The sequence below is a fragment of the Astyanax mexicanus genome, chromosome 4 (assembly GCF_023375975.1).
Source record: "Astyanax mexicanus isolate ESR-SI-001 chromosome 4, AstMex3_surface, whole genome shotgun sequence".
Lineage (NCBI taxonomy): Eukaryota > Metazoa > Chordata > Actinopteri > Characiformes > Acestrorhamphidae > Astyanax > Astyanax mexicanus.
This window is the reverse complement of record NC_064411.1, coordinates 7,414,624-7,430,766: the sequence shown is the minus strand read 5'-3', so window position 1 is coordinate 7,430,766 and position 16,143 is coordinate 7,414,624. Positions and strand designations below refer to the sequence as shown.

The following is a 16,143-nucleotide window of genomic DNA, read 5'->3' as shown; positions in this document are numbered from 1 at the left end:
GGAAAGACCTTATTTATTTGAAAATGAAACTCAGTATTGGATGTAATACAAGCATTAGTGAATTGGGTCTTTCTCATTTTAAATGAGGGGAAATAAAATGTGTTTGAAAATGCAGCTCTCTGTTTTGCTTTACGGTATTAAATTAGACTAGAAAGAGATCTGGAAAACAGCATAAATTTAGTTTTCATGCTTATACAATGCCACCTATAAAGCAAATGCATAATTTTCTGGCTGCAGCATGAAAAAAGTTTCATCTGCATAATGGTAAAGTTTGCATAATGGTAAAGTTTGCAATCTGAGAAGCAGAGCCAGCACTATAATTTATGTATATATTAAATAAAACTGGACCAAAATTTAACCCTGAGATACAGATGCCAAATCTGAATAATTATTCATTGACATGCACTGTTTTCTATCAGTGAGGGAGATTTGGGTCTACTCCAGAGCAGTGTCATCAAAGCAAATAATTTGAGTTAGATTCAGTGGGAGAGAAAAGGTGATAATGATGGTAATAAATAAAATATGTATACAGTAATAATCTATGGTGCCTTGCACAGGCTTTCACGGTAAACATCAGAGTGTGAGTTTCTGACAGTACGACATACCTGGGTTGGCGTTCCCTAACTGTACCCTGCAGGAACACTACGGCACTGAATGTTGATTACACAGTGCTGCTACGCTGTGTGTGGTTCAGTGTGATAGGCTGGTTAGCCAAAGACGGGTAAGATCCCAACGTACTACAACGGGACAACCTAAGGCAGGCACAGTCTCGATCTGACCACCACATGCATTTTAACAGAAAACATTGCGGAAGGGAAGCGCAGCCCAGGGGGAGAGTGAGTGGATGAATGAAGTGATGGGGTGTGTGTCAGTGGGGGCCTGGGCAGGGTAGACCAGCCCAATGGACAGTACGAGGGTGAAGCAATTTTGCGTTAAGTTCTCTGAAACAGAAATTCTGTTTCAGAAAAAGGGGGAGATGTGAATAGATGATCATTATTACCACCATTATTTGCCCAATAATTATTTTATACTTTTTGTCTTTTTTAAACTAAAGAGTAACTGTTTATTATACTTTGGGTTTATTGACAAATATCTTTCAGTTATGATTACTTATCTTAGTATCTGTAATGACATAATCATTGTGTGAAAACTTGTATTCAATATGCATAACCAATACTCACATTGTATTTGATCATCTTTTATTACTCACAGTGTATTTTACACGCATTTATATAGAAGATTAACCAATAATCACAGTATATTCTTTACATATATAGTAAAACACTGTTTGATCAAGCATGTGATTAACACTACCCTTATTATGACAAATTAACCCACATGATGCATCAGACGTATATTAACACATAGGATCTATTATATGGCGGACTAACCACGCGCTGCTAACACAGTAACATATAACATATAGAATCCATTGTGGGACGCATACAGCTTATGCCTGAAGCATTTAGTTTACTGCATGTCTCTGACTAACGGCCATCAATCATCATCTAGTGCACTCTGTATGAACTAAATTGATACAAAGGAGGCTTCAGGACAAACAGTGTGGCCTTTCTCTCTGTGCGTGCAAAGTCCTTCACCTACCAAAGCGGGAGGAGGATGCGCGCACATAGGGAGGGCGGCACTGTCTAATTACTGAAACAATGCCACACTGTCTGACTGGACCCAGTCAATTCCTGAAACAATACCACACTGTCTGGAAGAACACAGTCAAGGCCAAACACTGATGGTCCGGTCAGACACGTGAAATGGATTACTAACACGTGAAATTACGCATACTAACATGAGATGATTTTAGCAACGCCTCATCAGCAGGTTTCACGTCATTTTGGGTATAAAACATGGAGTCAGATCAGAGGGGGGTCAGAACTTATGCTGGGACGACTGTTGGACGGTCTTTCATGTGTGGGTTCTCCTGAATATTCAGTACTTTGTAATAAATACTTGGTTTGCTTTCAGCTTCACTCCACCTGTCTACGACTCTCTATCAAACGAACACGCAGGGGAAGTTGTACCCCGGACGAGAGGTGGGGGTAGCCCACCTTTCATTTTCTTTTCTACAACAAAACCTATTACCTTTTTCATCCCTCACCACTATTACTAAAAAAATTGACCAATCATTATTTTATACATATAGAGCATTGTTCAACTTTTACTTTATTTATGTATCTATTTATTTTTAACTTTTGGTTTTAAAACAACCACTATGCAGATGAGCACTGATTTAAAAAAGGAACAGTCTTAACTTTAAGACACACTCAATCCTAATTTAAAAATAGGAAATAAGAAACTTAGAAATCACAAAATTAAACTTTCACTATTCAACATGTGAGCCACTTTTGGAGCAAGGGAAACAGTAAGTGAGATTTGACAAATTGTTTAAGGAAATAGATGTATTGTTGATAATTGTGAAAAGCAATCTGCTTGGCATTGTATATGCATAAATACATATTGAAAATATTTATCAGTAAATGAAAAGCATTGTTCGGATTTTACTTGCTATAATAACGTGGACAAAGCAAAGCATAACATAACTGTCTTGTATGTATTGGTTCTCCTGAATTCAGTAATAAATACTTGGTTTGCTTTCAACTTCACTCCACCTGTCTGCGACTCTATCAAACGAACACGTAGGGGAGTTGTACCCCGGATGAGGGGTGGGTGTGAACCCATCTTTCATTTTCTTTTTTTACAACACTAGCTAGGTTGGCTAGCTAGGTTAACTACTTTATTTCAGTGTGAAATGTTGTAGTTAGCTAGGCTAGCTAATGTTTAATTTATTTGAAAGTGGAAAGATCTAGCTAGCTAGGTTAGATAATGTTAACTTTATTTCAGTGTGGAATGTTTCAGCTAGCTAGGTTAGCTAGTGTTAACTACTTTATTTAATTGTGTTAGCTAGGTTAGATAATGTTTAATTTATTTGAAAATGGAGACATCTAGCTAGTTAGGTTAGCTAATGTTAACTATATTTCAGTGTGGAATGTTTTAGCTGGCTAGGTTAGCTAATGTTTCCTTCATTTCAAAGTGGAAAGATTTAGCTAGTTAAGTTAGCTTATTTTAACTACTTTATTTAAGTGTGGAATATTTCAGCTAGCTAGGTTAGCTAATGTTTACTTCGTTTCAAAGTGGAAAGATTTAGCTAGTTAAGTTAGCTAATTTTAACTACTTTATTTCAGTGTGGAATGTTTTAGCTAGCTAGGTTAGCTAATGTTTACTTCGTTTCAAAGTGGAAAGATTTAGCTAGTTAAGTTAGCTAATTTTAACTACTTTATTTCAGTGTGGAATGTTTTAGCTAGCTAGGTTAGCTAATGTTTAATTTAATTGAAATTGGAAAGATCTAGCTAGCTAGGTTAGCTAATGTTAACTATATTTCAGTGTGAAATGTTTCAGCTAGCTTGGTTAGCTAATGTTAACTACTTTAAGTGTGTTTGCTAGGTTAGCTAATGTTTAATTTATTTGAAAGTGGAAAGATCTAGCTAGCTAGGTTAGCTAATGTTAACTATATTTCAGTGTGGAATGTTTCAGCTAGCTAGGTTAGGTAATGTTAACTACTTTATTTAAGTGTGTTAGCTAGGCTAGCTGATGTTTAATTTATTTGAAAGTGTTAACTACTCTATTTAAGTGTGGATTGTTTTAGCTGGCTAGGTTAGCTAATGTTTACTTCATTTCAAAGTGGACATATTTAGCTAGTTAGGTTGGCTCATTTTAACTACTTTATTTCAGTGTGTAATGTTTCAGCTAGTTACTTTAGGTGATTTTAATTTCTTTATTTCAGTGTGGGATTTTTTAGCTAGCTAGGTTAGCTAATGTTAACTACTTTATTTCAGTGTGGAATCTTTTAGCTAGCTAGGTTAGCTAATGTTAACTACTTTATTTCAGTGTGGAATGTTTTAGCTAGCTAGGTTAGCTAATGTTAACTACTATATTTCAGTGTGGAATGTTTTAGCTAACTAGGTTAGCTAATATTAACTACTATATTTCAGTGTGGGATGTTTTAGCTAGTTAGGTTAGCTCATTTTAACTACTTTATTTCAGTGTGGGATTATTTAGCTAGCTATGTTAGCTAATGTTAACTGCTCTATTTCAGTGTGCAATGTTTAAGCTAGCTAGGTTAGCTAATGTTTACTTAATTTTAAAGTGGAAAGAATTAGCTAGCTAGGTTAGCTAAATGTAACTACTTTATTTCAATGTCAAATGTTGTAGTTAACTTGGTTAGCTAATGTTTAATTTATTTGAAAGTGGAAAGATCTAGCTAGCTAGGTTAGCTAATGTTAACTATATTTCACTGTGGAACGTTTTAGCTAGCTAGGTTAGCTAATGGTAACTTTATTTCAGAGTGGAAAGTTTTAGCTAGCTAGGTTAACTACTTTATTTCAGTGTGGAATGTTGTAGTTAGCTAGGCTAGCTATTGTTTAATTTATTTGAAAGTGGAAAAATGTAGCTAGTTAGGTTAGCCAATGTTAACTATATTTCAGTGTGGATTGTTTCAGCTAGCTAGGTTAGCTAATGTTTACTTCATTTCAAAGTGGACAGATTTAGCTAGTTAGGTTAGCTCATTTTAACTACTTTATTTCAGAGTGGAATTATTTAGCTAGCTATGTTAGCTAATGTTAACCACTTTATTTCATAGTGAAAAGATTTAGCTAGCTACTTTAGGTAATGTTAACTACTTTATTTCAGTGTGTAATGTTTCAGCTAGCTACTTTAGGTAATTTTAACCGCTTTTTTTCAGTGTGGAATCTTTTAGCTAGCTAGGTTAGCTCATTTTAACTACTCTATTTCAGTGTGGAATGTTTGAGCTAGCTACTTTAGGTAACTTTTGGTTAGCTAATGTTTGGTAATGTCAACTATGTTTCAGTGTGGAGTGATTTAGCTAGCTAGCTAATGTTAACTACATTATTTCAATGTGGAATATTTTAGTTATCTACTTTAGCTAACTTTATCTACTTTTTTCAGTTTGTAATGTCTTAGTTAGCTACATTAGCTAATATTAAAGTGGACATGAAACACTTCAATATTTAATATAATTCGCAAGATGAGTTTTTACTCTAACAAATTTTATAAGTTTAACAGTTGTCAGTGAAACTGAGTTAAAATAATAAGCAATCTAAACGTCATTTTTTAAGTAAGTGTAGCGCCATCTTGTTCCAGCGCTGTAAGTGACGTCTCGAGGTTGGTTCTCCAACACCTAACATATAAATAACTATTAGCCTACACTAGTTCCTTAATGGATAATAAAAGCCAAACTAAAAATCGATGCAAAGAGGGCACCTTTGTATTGCCCCTGGGTGTAGCAATACTGGGTGTAGTATAATTTTATAGGGTTAGCCGCAATGCTAGGGTTAGTAGCGAGCATTTTCTACACGAAGACTATGGAGGATAGGGTTTTTGAGTCAAGAGCATTAATTTAGTTGTTCGCTGGACAAATAAGCTGAAGTCCGAGGCTTTTTTCCTCCTTTTTAATTTTAACTCTGAACAGCTGGGATGTTCAGACCGTCCGATTGGAGTTACTATAAAAGCAGCAGCTGTGAGCTGCACGGAATGAGCCAAACCACACACAGCTGACAGTTAACAGATGACAAAGCTAGCATTAGCTACTTAGCCTGCTAAGTTAGTGAGCTAAATAGCTAATGCTAGCCTTTTTAAGATAGCTAGCCAATGCTAGCTTACACTAGCTAAATAAAGCTAGCTACCCAGCAAGCCTTTCAACTTACAAACTGAACGGTTTATCAACAATCAGTCTTAATGAATTTTGAACTTTACATGCTAAATATTTAAATGTATATAAACAGGCTAGTTTATGGGATGGCAATAACTGCTGTTGATGGGCTGCAGGGTTTCTGCATGGACCTCACATAGAGAGAGAATAGATACCTCAGACAAGCATCTGAAAAGTTCTGCTCAGGGTTCTGCAGGGAAGATCTCTGAGCAAATGGTCCACGTTAGCCTCCTGACAGCAAATACACTCGGTTGCAGTCGGCACGGCAGTGCAGTGACCGCATCTACACTTGGTAAAGTTAGTGTTATGAACACGAAATGATGACCAATGAGTCAGAGCTTAGAATTTAAAATGTATGAAAGTTCACTGGAAAAAGCATAGTTTCAGCATTACATATATATATATATATAAATATATATTAGAAAAGAGTAAAAGTACATCAACGAGTGAACATAAAATCGTGTAATAAAATCGTGATAGATCAACACATTCACAACCCAGAGAGAGAGAAAGAGAGGGAGCCCTCCAGACTTAATCCAAGCAGTTATACATTTATCCAGTCCAGTTAACAGCTTGTTGTCCAGTTCCAATGATGTGATCAGCTCCAGCCTGTCTGAGCAACAAGTTCTTATCATGATGTTGTTCAGCTCTGTGTCCTTCATGAACACAGCAGACAGTCCTTGTGTTCCAAACAATCCTTATGTGCCCTAAAGTCTGTGAGAAGATGAAACAGAGGAAAAGAGTGGATGGAAAGATCTTCTGGCCTGTGTGCGACTTTACGGCGTGTAGAACAGGCATGCGCTGGATATCTGAGGAGAGGTTCCCAGCACTTCACTCAGAGAGCTTGTTGTCTCCTAGTTCATATGCACTGGTCCCAGAACAGCAGTGAAGCTTCTCTGCCACTCAGGGTCACGTTCTCCTCACAGCTCTCACTGTTGATGAAAACACTCTGACCTTCCTGATTTCTGAAAAAGTACAAACAACCTTCAAAGCCCTGCGTCATTGTGACAGTTAAAAAGAAAGCAGTTTTTAAATAAATTATTAAGTGAACAGAAAAAGTAATAACTGTATATATAAATGTATAAAACATTTAAAAATAAGAGTGTGCAGGTGTGGTTATCTCCAATCACACCCTTCACCAAATAATAACATAAAACAGGCTCAGGATGGATAGGTTCCAGGTCACAGAAAGGTTATCAACCATATAGTGAGAAAACACGAGATTGGAGATCTTGCAATATAAAAGCATTTTATTGAAACACACACGATTAAATATTAGGGGTATGAATCTCTCAGTGTTTCGATTTGATTTGATTCCGATTTTTGGGGTCAAGATTCGATTCAGAAACGATTTTCGATTCTAGAATGATTTATCAATTCAAATGGCCTATAATTTTTGTTTAAATTATGTGAGAAGATAAAAAGATGAAAGGACAATTTAAACAAATAGAACATTTATTTCAAACAATAAACTTAGGTTCCTTACTGTATAAAATATTTCTGCAATATAGTGACAGTGCCACAATAATGAATGATTAATTTCTAGCATGGTTGACTAATCCTGTATTCATTTCTAAAAGGTAGACATTGTTAAAACTGGAAAAAAAACTCAAACAGCCACAAGGTCAAGAGTGGAACCTTAGATAGGCTATAATTATGTAACAAGCAGAGAAGATACTAAATACACTGGATTTTAGCATGCACACCCCTCTGTTGCCTAACTGGGAGTTCACCTGTCGCACAGAGCTTTTTAACAGTTAAAGAGCTCCGCAGGACAGTTAAAAAGCTCAGCGCGACAGTAGCTTCACCCAAAAAACACGTTTTTAGGAAAATGAGAATCGATTCTGAATCGTTCAATGTTAGCTCCAATCGATTTTTTCCTGCACCCCTAGTAAATATAGATGTGAAGCAATGCAAGGATAATAGTTGTTACTGGATAAAAAACAATCAATGAACTAAATTAATTGGATATTCTTAGTAACTTTGGAGATTAAAAAGCAAGATACAATATCTAATAAGAAAAAGAGTAAAAAACTTGAGTTAAACATTAACCAAATATCCCTCTATGGTAACAGAGAGAACAACAGCAGGGGCAATAAATGAGCCAGCAACTTTACTGCGCTATACAGATCTGGAGGGGGTTGATTTCAGTATGAGAACTACGGCTGGAGCGTTTTATTAAACCTCTGGAAAAGATTTTGTTGGCCTTTCTGTGGGGTCTGAATGCTCCACCCGGCACAGTGTCGTCTCTCTGTGGCTCTGGGTCACACTTTTGGGACACACTCTCTCTGGAGTTCCTCAGGTGGTGTTTTCCCCTTATCCTTTCATATGGGCGGCCTGGCAGTTGATAGCATGAACTAAGCTATGCTAAGCTTGGGGAACTGAGGACGGCTTCCACAGAGGAAAAACAGAGATATCGAAAATTAATGGAAATAATTAAATCTGTATATACTAGAAAAGCGATTAAATGCATTCAAAACCTTTTAGGCATAAGCACTGAAGGTTTGATCCAAAATGCTTAGTTGCAGACTAAGAATCCTTAAAATCCATTGTTAAATTCAGTTCATGTTTGTTTCTGGTGGAACGTATCCCAAGTGACAAAGTGAAACATTTGTGTAGGATAAGGTGTTCTGTCTGAAAGATTTACGATTTGCGCTTTTTATTGCCGTGGAACAAATTTGGGACAGTTTTCTCTCCTGTGTGAATGCGCTGGTGATTTTTAAGTTGACTCTGTGTAGCAAAACTCTTCTCACAATCTGAGCAGTAATATGGTTTTACTCCAGTGTGAATGCGCTGGTGTATTTTGAGATTACTCTGTGTAGTAAAACTCTTCCCACAGTCTGAGCACTCATACGGTTTCTCTCCTGTGTGAATGCGCTGATGCAGTTTGAGAGTCTCCAGTCGATTAAAGCTCTTCCCACAGTCCAAGCAGTGATATGGTTTCTCTCCTGTGTGAATGCGCTGATGCAGTTTGAGAGTCTCCAGTCGATTAAAGCTCTTCCCACAGTCCAAGCAGTGATATGGTTTCTCTCCTGTGTGAATGCGCTGGTGTATTTTGAGATTACTCTGTTTAGTAAAACTCTTCCCACAGTCTGAGCAGTGATACGGTTTCTCTCCTGTGTGAATGCGCTGATGTTGTTTGAGAGCACTCTGGGTAGTAAAAATCTTCCCACAGTCTGAGCAGTAATATGGTTTTACTCCAGTGTGAATGCGCTGGTGATTTTTGAGATGACTCTGTTGATTAAAACTGTTCCCACAGTCTGAGCAGTGATACGGTTTCTCTCCTGTGTGAATGCGCTGGTGTGTTTTGAGAGTACTCTGTTGATTAAAACTCTTCCCACAGTCTGAGCAGTGATACAGTTTCTCTCCTGTGTGAATGCGCTGGTGTTTTTTGAGACTACCCTGTACAGTAAAACTCTTCCCACAGTCTGAGCAGTTATATGGTTTCTCTCCTGTGTGAATGCGCTGATGTTTTTTGAGATCACTTTGTTTAGTAAAACTCTTCCCACAGTCTGAGCAGTGATACGGTTTCTCTCCTGTGTGAATGCGCTGATGTTTTTTGAGATCACTCTGTTTAGTAAAACTCTTGACAGAGTGCTGATGTCTCTCCATGTTGGGACTTTGCTTTATTTGTCTGCATCAAACAATTTCTGCGTGTTCTGGAGATTCTTCAGGATTGCTTGTGCTTCACCTCTTTCAGCAGTTTAACTTTGATCTTTTAATAAATATCCTGGTTGTTGGTGGTGAATTTCAGGAGAATATTTTCATTTCTGGAAAAGACAAAAATGCAAGTGAATATTAAAATAAAAGCAGGTCACTTAACTGAACAGAACTGCCTAAATCAGTTAAACTATACAGATAAAACTACAGGGACATCTTCATATTTCCATAAAAAGGGGGCGCTGGTGGTCTTCCAGCCACCTGTTTAGTGCCTTTATAAGGACTTCCCACTGTTCAGACACTCTTAATTCTGTTCTGGTCTCACTAGAAACTGAGAACTTAAAGAAAGAAAGAAAGAAAGAAATAAAGAAACGTGTGCCGAAGCTTGATTCGTACTACATTGATTATGTGACCAATGATGTCCGAAGCCTTTTCCTTTACACTAAATTATGCTGACCGAGCATTGACTGGTGTGTCACGGGACCGTGTAGGGTACTACAATCAAAAATGTTGGAATACCGAATACTACATACTGGGCAGTGTGTAGTATGCAGTACATAATGCAGTACATACTAGTGCAGTATGCAGTATAGTAGAGGTGTGCCAAAAAATCGATTCACATAAGAATCTTGATTCTCATTTACTACGATTCAGAATCGATTTAAAATGTCCCAAAATCGATTCTGAGGGGCGGGTTCTGATTTTGGGCTGGGTATTTTTGTTGGACCTGGCAACCCTGGGGATAGGGCTTGTCCCTTCAAACGGAGATCTTCCAGACACACACAGAGCGTAGGTGTTTGAGAATCACCGGTAAGATGGCAGAACAAGCACTATATTACCTTAGATTAACGTGTAGTTTCAATGTTTTATGGCAGAATGCTTCATAACAAGCATAAAAAAGATCGCTAGTAGTTAGTTTCAGTAACTGTTAGCTAGCTAACTAGCTAACTTTCCAGTTCCACCTTAAATAACGCTACAGGTGGCAGCGGGCTGCAGCATTTAAGGCGGAACGGAAAAATAACAATAAGCTAATCAGAGCTAATTTCAGCTCCTCATCACAGAGGAATTAAGGAATGGACAATATGAATTAATTTCTCCACCTCCTGCCCCCTTTCTGAAGAAATACAACGACCTTAAAGTTAACTAGTTAATCAGCAGCTGCTCCTGAACTTTAGCGCTTCACTGCTATCATCACATCAGCCCAGCAGCGTCACCTACACACCACCGCTAGTAGCTTGGTAATAAAGCAGTGTTATTTATTATTTATTTATTGTTCATTAACGTCATTGTGATATCCCAGTGATTTCTCTGTCACTGAGGACCCACATTCCTGCACATTTTATTGTTTTTGTAACACATTACTTGCTCCAGGACCAGTGTATATTATGGAGGGTTTTTTTTCAATAAGATTCATAAGCCAGAAGCAGAATTTTTTATAATTCAAATCGTTTTGAATCAAAAATCGATTTTGAATCGAATCGTGGCCCCCAAAATCGGAATCGAATCGAATCGTGAGATAGTAAACGATTCCCACCCCTACAGTATAGTAGTATGCCATTCCGAATACAGCCAGAGTTTAAAACTGATAAAAGCTTTTTTTTTTTAACTTATAAATGCATGAAATAATGTAGATAATAAAATAAGTACTTAATTGTACTATTGTGAAATAGTACAGTATAAAACATTCTGTCAGCAGCTGAAATAAATATTTTTTCTTTATAATGTTACTTCTGTTCAACCTTAAGTCACGTTGTTAGACATATCTATATATGTAACAAAATATTTTAAATACAGGTAACATTAACAATTAGTTTACATCAGTCAACTGTGCTTACAACAGTAAGAAACACTGTAAAATTTTTAATTAATGCTTCAACTAGTTATTACATGACAAAAGTTAGACATTATTCACCATTAAAATTCCTAAAAAACTCACGACTTAGTTAACAGGATCTACTACATTTTTAAACATTGGTAATTTAGAAATATGTGATGTCTTGTTTAGAGTCATTTAACAAATTTATGTCAGATATTGTGGACACATTTTTAGAAATCCACTTATTCTGATGCATTTTACATCATAATGCCAAATATTTCTCAAGCCAAATGTAGCAGCTCGTCTGCTGCTCTAGTATGCTTGTTAAAGAGCAGACGGAGAGGCAGGTCTCATTCTCTCCTCCTGCCTTTATTCTCTCTACACATTTACACCAAAAAATAACCCAGCAGATTATTAAGTGTCTGCAACTGCATATACATCTCCTACATATCACCGACTCAATCCCGCACGTTCTGCCTGACCTGCGCAGCGCATCATTAATTCATGCGTTGAGCTTTAAACGCGCAGATAAGCTGTAACTGGTGGATCAGCACAAAAATCACAGTGTGACTTATTACATTAAAACACAGAACATTTTCTTCTGCTGAACCTGACAGAGCCCGAGAACAGCGGGGGAATTCTCGCCAGCCCGAGTTCATGCATCGGGTCAGACAGGCTGGAGTTCAGGCTGGGGTTTAGGCTCATGTTGAGGCAGAAAATCTAAACTCTAGTAGTCGGTTCAGCAGAACAAAACGTTGAGAAAGAACCACAACATACCTGCACATACACAACAAAAATAATCCCAGTCGATTATTAAGCATCTGCAACTGGATATACATCTATACATCTATAAAATAAGAGTAAATACAGCACATGAACACACATTTTCAGGCTCAGTCACATGTAGTGCTTTGGTGCTGAAACGGCTGTACCTCAGAGCTGATAACCCAACCGGGGCAGAAATAATTAATTATTAGGCAAAATATGCTTTAATGCCCGCTAAAAATGCACAGAAGAGTGACTAGAACTGATGTAAGAGCTCATTTTGCCAGTAACTTTTCTTAAAAATACTTATATTTGCTTAAAACAGCACTTTTCACGGAGCTCCTCAGCTCTGTTTACCTCCTGCGCTGCATTCAAGCTCCTCTGGAGCTACGGGGGGCGCGGAGGGACAATTAATAAAAACACGCAGTTCTCTTGTTGGTGCAGAGAATTGTAGTTCAAAATAGAATCACAGCAAAATAATGACCTTTTTACTGTTACAACACATCAACCAACCTCCAACAAGAGAGAGAGAAACTTCTCCATACCTTCTGTAGTTCAGCTGATCCTGCTCTTCCTCCGGCGCTCCAGCTACAGACCCCCCAGCTCAGCCTCATCCGGGTTATGTAGAGCCCCGCCCCCTCCCCCGCTACATCACATTATACCCCATCACCGCTAGAGGGAGCCCGCGAGGGAGTCCTCAATGCATGGAGCTGAATGGAGCTAAACAGCTAAAACTCTCATTTAAAACACTGTATAACTACTTCTCTGGGGTTTTCCTTTAATTTTACAAAGTAGAACAAAGTATTTCACTAAAATAGGAGAGAAAACGTACCTCTATATTTCTATTTTCTACAACTAATGTTTTTTATTCATTAGATTTACTAGCATTACTGCTACTGATGCTGGAGTTACACACAGAACATGTTTAATAGGATTAAAACTGCAGTTTAAAAGCTTTAATAATTATCTCTGCTGTGATTAAATAGTTGTAGTTGTTCTGTTTTTAGGAAATAAGCAAAATGTTATTCTATAAAGTATCTAACAATTATAAATTATTATTTTGCTAAAAGTAATAATTTATAAATGTTTCATACTTTATAGAATAATATTTTTTTATATGTTTTTATACATTTCAGACTCTGTTGAGTGACTGAGATTCAGAGCAGATTCTGAAGTGAGTTTTTTCCTCCATAGAGATTCTCTGATTGCTCCTGTACAACTCCAACAAATAGCACTTACTAATTACTATGGAAAGATCAGTGCCGTTGTTAGAGCACCAATTATTACATTGATTCCGGTAGACACTTTTTTTAAAATCTAAATTTCATTTAAAATATTATGGTTACATTTTATTTACATTTACCTTCTTGATGTCCTGCAGGTTCTTGAAAAGGAGATCGTACTGCAGCAGATCTTGTTTGTTGCTCACCTTGTCTAAAGTCCTACTATTTATGTATTCTGAAAGCTTTCCATGAATTGAGGTCATTCACAGCTCCTCCCTGTAAAATCACTATCTGAGATCACAATAGACCATCCTGATTTCTGTATAGAAGGGTACTTCACACTTGTAAAAGCATTTTAAACTTCATATTCAAATATCAGTTTAAAACTAATAATTATAAAATACCAAGGGTTTGTTTAAGTTTATTTCACCCCATTCAATGTTTAATGCATTTATTTAAGTAGTAAATCTCGTTTTATTTGGTGACTTTTTTCTAATTTAATGGGGACAGCTGGGTAAACATAAAATTAAAAGGATGTTTTTTTGTGTGTCTTGTTCACATTTTATACATCGGTGTTGTTTGGGGTCAATTTGACCCCAGGCTATTTAGGCTTTAAAAAAAAAAAAAAATCAGAATTTGACACACAGTTGTGTTGAATGATATGAAAGTCATAATGAAATGCAATTTTATAATCTTCAAAAAAAAATAGATCCCTAAAATAACATAATTATAACTGTATTAGTGCAAGAACCATTAACAATTCATGTGACAGGGGGGCGGGGAAAACATAGTGGTTATGCAGAGATATAAAAGGTTTCACAGCAGCTTCTAAACCAGTTCTCTATGTGTTCTGTCTCTCTCTCTTTCTGCTCTCTCTGTCTCTCTCTACTGAAAATGACGTCTAAGAAAAGGTTTTCTCTCAGTGAGGATTTCTCACATCTCTTTTACCATGACAGAGACATAGAGGAGAATGTGTCTGAGAAAAAGGAGGACTTTAGAGAGGATCCTGATCATAATGAATCCTCCTCTGATGAGAATGAGCCCTTTACTGTAGTCTCTCAACCAATAGAAAACAGACTACCTTCCTAAAGTAAAATCTTATTATGGTCTGTCTCCCCACTTGAAGAAAATGATAGGCTTAGTGCTGCTAATGTAATCAGAATAGTTCCAGGTCTCAGCAGATACGCTGTCAGCCACGTCCAAACATAAAATCAGCATTTGAGTTCTTCAGAACACCATCAATCTAAAAGGATAAACTACTGTAGATGATACATTTAGAGGGAGGTGTGTGTATAGAGGGAGAGTTGGAAAGACTTGGATTTAATCCCACATGTAAGTCTACATTGTGTTGCTCAGTTTGGAGAGTACAAGTGAAAAGGTGAAGAAAGAACAGGTGTTTGGGCTGCAGATGCACTTGTTGCAGACTCATCATCCATTTGTGATACTCCTGTTCTATGAATGGTGACGGAAAACTTTGCAGGGCTTTGCCTTTTGACAGTCATATCTGCCCTTGTGTGAAATGCACCAGAAGAAATGTTGAAACTTGGATCATTTTTGCATCAGCTTCACAACAGACAAATTTTGTGAAGACAGAAAATGGGGGAAATGTAACTTTGTGTAGTTTCTTGTATTGAGATCCATAAGAAATCCATCTTTCCTGCAGATTGTGAGGTAACTTTTCAACAATTGGATTAACACCCCTTGATGTGTCCAAGTATGAAAGTCTCAACAAGTAGCCTTCTGACTTTGCAGACTCCAGTTCAAGCAATAAATATCCAAGCTCTCTAAGCTTTAGATGATCTTTTTTGCTGAGTTTAGGGAAGTTTTCAATTTTGTCAAGAAGGGCCTTTTCAACAACTTCAGGGGATCCCTAGGTCTCTTCTTATCTCTCCCAAGCTTTCTTGAGACCAATATCAGGATACCTGACATGCACAGCTCGGATTCTCTTTACATACTCAGCTGACTGATGTCCAAGCCACTTCATCAAAAGATCTAGTTCCTCACTTGGAGATTGGCATTTAAGAATGAAGTCTTCCAAGCCCATTAATTTTCTGGGCGATCGTCGAACCTGAGGAGCCCCGAACTTAACAGCTCACGACGGATGAGGAATTTGGCTGTACTGACCTTTAAACCTCATCATGTGATTTAACTAGCAAATCAGACTTAATCAAAGGAACAGCAGTGCCATCTAGTGGCTGAGATATAAAACAACAGTCAGAACAACAGTGTAAAATGAGTTTAATTATATTCAAATAGGTATTAGGTTAATGCGGAGAATTGGTAAGTCAAGGTAATGCACTTTATGTGGGTGTATTTAGGTTTATTATTATTACTATTATTATTATTATTATTATTATTATTATTATTATTTTTATTCAAAAACTTAAAATATACAATTTGGTAAACAAAGACACTTTAGTAAACGAATTCCCTAACTCCCTAACCAAAGGTCTCAGATAGCCCAAAATGTGTCAATCTGTCTGTCTAGTCGCCCTAATAAACCTACTTATACCGAGAAATACCTAGGTCGGGGTATTTATTCGTTACATTTTGAATGGGGAGCTATGAGAAGAATGACACTCGACTTTTGAGGGGGTTCCCTATCTCACATTGCTTCCAGATTTTGGCTGAACACAGCTATGCAGGCCCCATGTAGGTCCAACCTATGGAACTATGCCAAACATTTAGATTTGGATCACAATTCCAGTATATAAGACTACACTGAAATATTTTGGAATCGGGATGTTGAATGTTAAATGATTTGACCAAATGAAATAAAGCCCAATGCTGCAAGATTCCTCACAGATGGGGAAATAAGTCTTTTAAATTGGAAATGGCATGGTGTCATATAGGTGTGATGTAGAATGCTGTCCAATTCCAATATTTTTCAACAACAAACACGCATATGACTTGATAGTTTGACCAATTTATTAAAATTGAAA

General features: G+C 37.1%; 6 protein-coding genes across 12 annotated transcripts in view; 2 read left to right on the top strand and 4 right to left on the bottom strand.

Annotated features, from left to right (window-relative positions):
• LOC125801377 (zinc finger protein 239-like) overlaps positions 1-16,143 on the bottom strand; it is a 503,775-nt gene that overhangs the window by 181,756 nt on the left and 305,876 nt on the right. The gene's annotated exons all lie outside the window — the stretch shown is intronic.
• LOC125801286 (zinc finger protein 239-like) overlaps positions 1-16,143 on the bottom strand; it is a 297,606-nt gene that overhangs the window by 118,895 nt on the left and 162,568 nt on the right. The gene's annotated exons all lie outside the window — the stretch shown is intronic.
• The window catches only part of LOC125801152 (uncharacterized), a 261,943-nt gene that overhangs the window by 129,395 nt on the left and 116,405 nt on the right, over positions 1-16,143 (top strand). The window lies entirely within an intron of this gene.
• Positions 1-16,143, top strand: part of LOC111189801 (uncharacterized) — a 253,995-nt gene that overhangs the window by 137,195 nt on the left and 100,657 nt on the right. The gene's annotated exons all lie outside the window — the stretch shown is intronic.
• LOC111188821 (zinc finger protein 658B-like) overlaps positions 1-16,143 on the bottom strand; it is a 241,480-nt gene that overhangs the window by 181,756 nt on the left and 43,581 nt on the right. The window contains exon 1 of one of the 4 annotated variants that reach the window (XM_049477295.1): positions 12,524-12,586. The exons of 1 other annotated variant lie outside the window; for it this stretch is intronic. The gene's annotated coding sequence lies outside the window, so the exon portion shown is untranslated. Of the gene's footprint in view, positions 1-9,428; positions 9,506-11,990; positions 12,053-12,523; positions 12,587-16,143 lie in introns of those variants that run through there. 2 more of the 4 variants (XM_049477296.1, XM_049477301.1) reach the window with 2 other exon arrangements.
• Positions 6,077-9,431, bottom strand: LOC125801358 (zinc finger protein 79-like). The gene has a single exon (XM_049477953.1). It carries the CDS (start codon positions 9,347-9,349, stop codon positions 8,381-8,383), a length of 969 nt encoding a protein of 322 aa, XP_049333910.1. The 5' UTR covers positions 9,350-9,431; the 3' UTR covers positions 6,077-8,380.

Excerpts from the sequence above, each read along its gene's own strand:
- LOC125801358 (XM_049477953.1), bottom strand. The coding sequence starts at position 9,349 with ATGGAGAGACATCAGCACTCTGTCAAGAGTTTTACTAAACAGAGTGAT.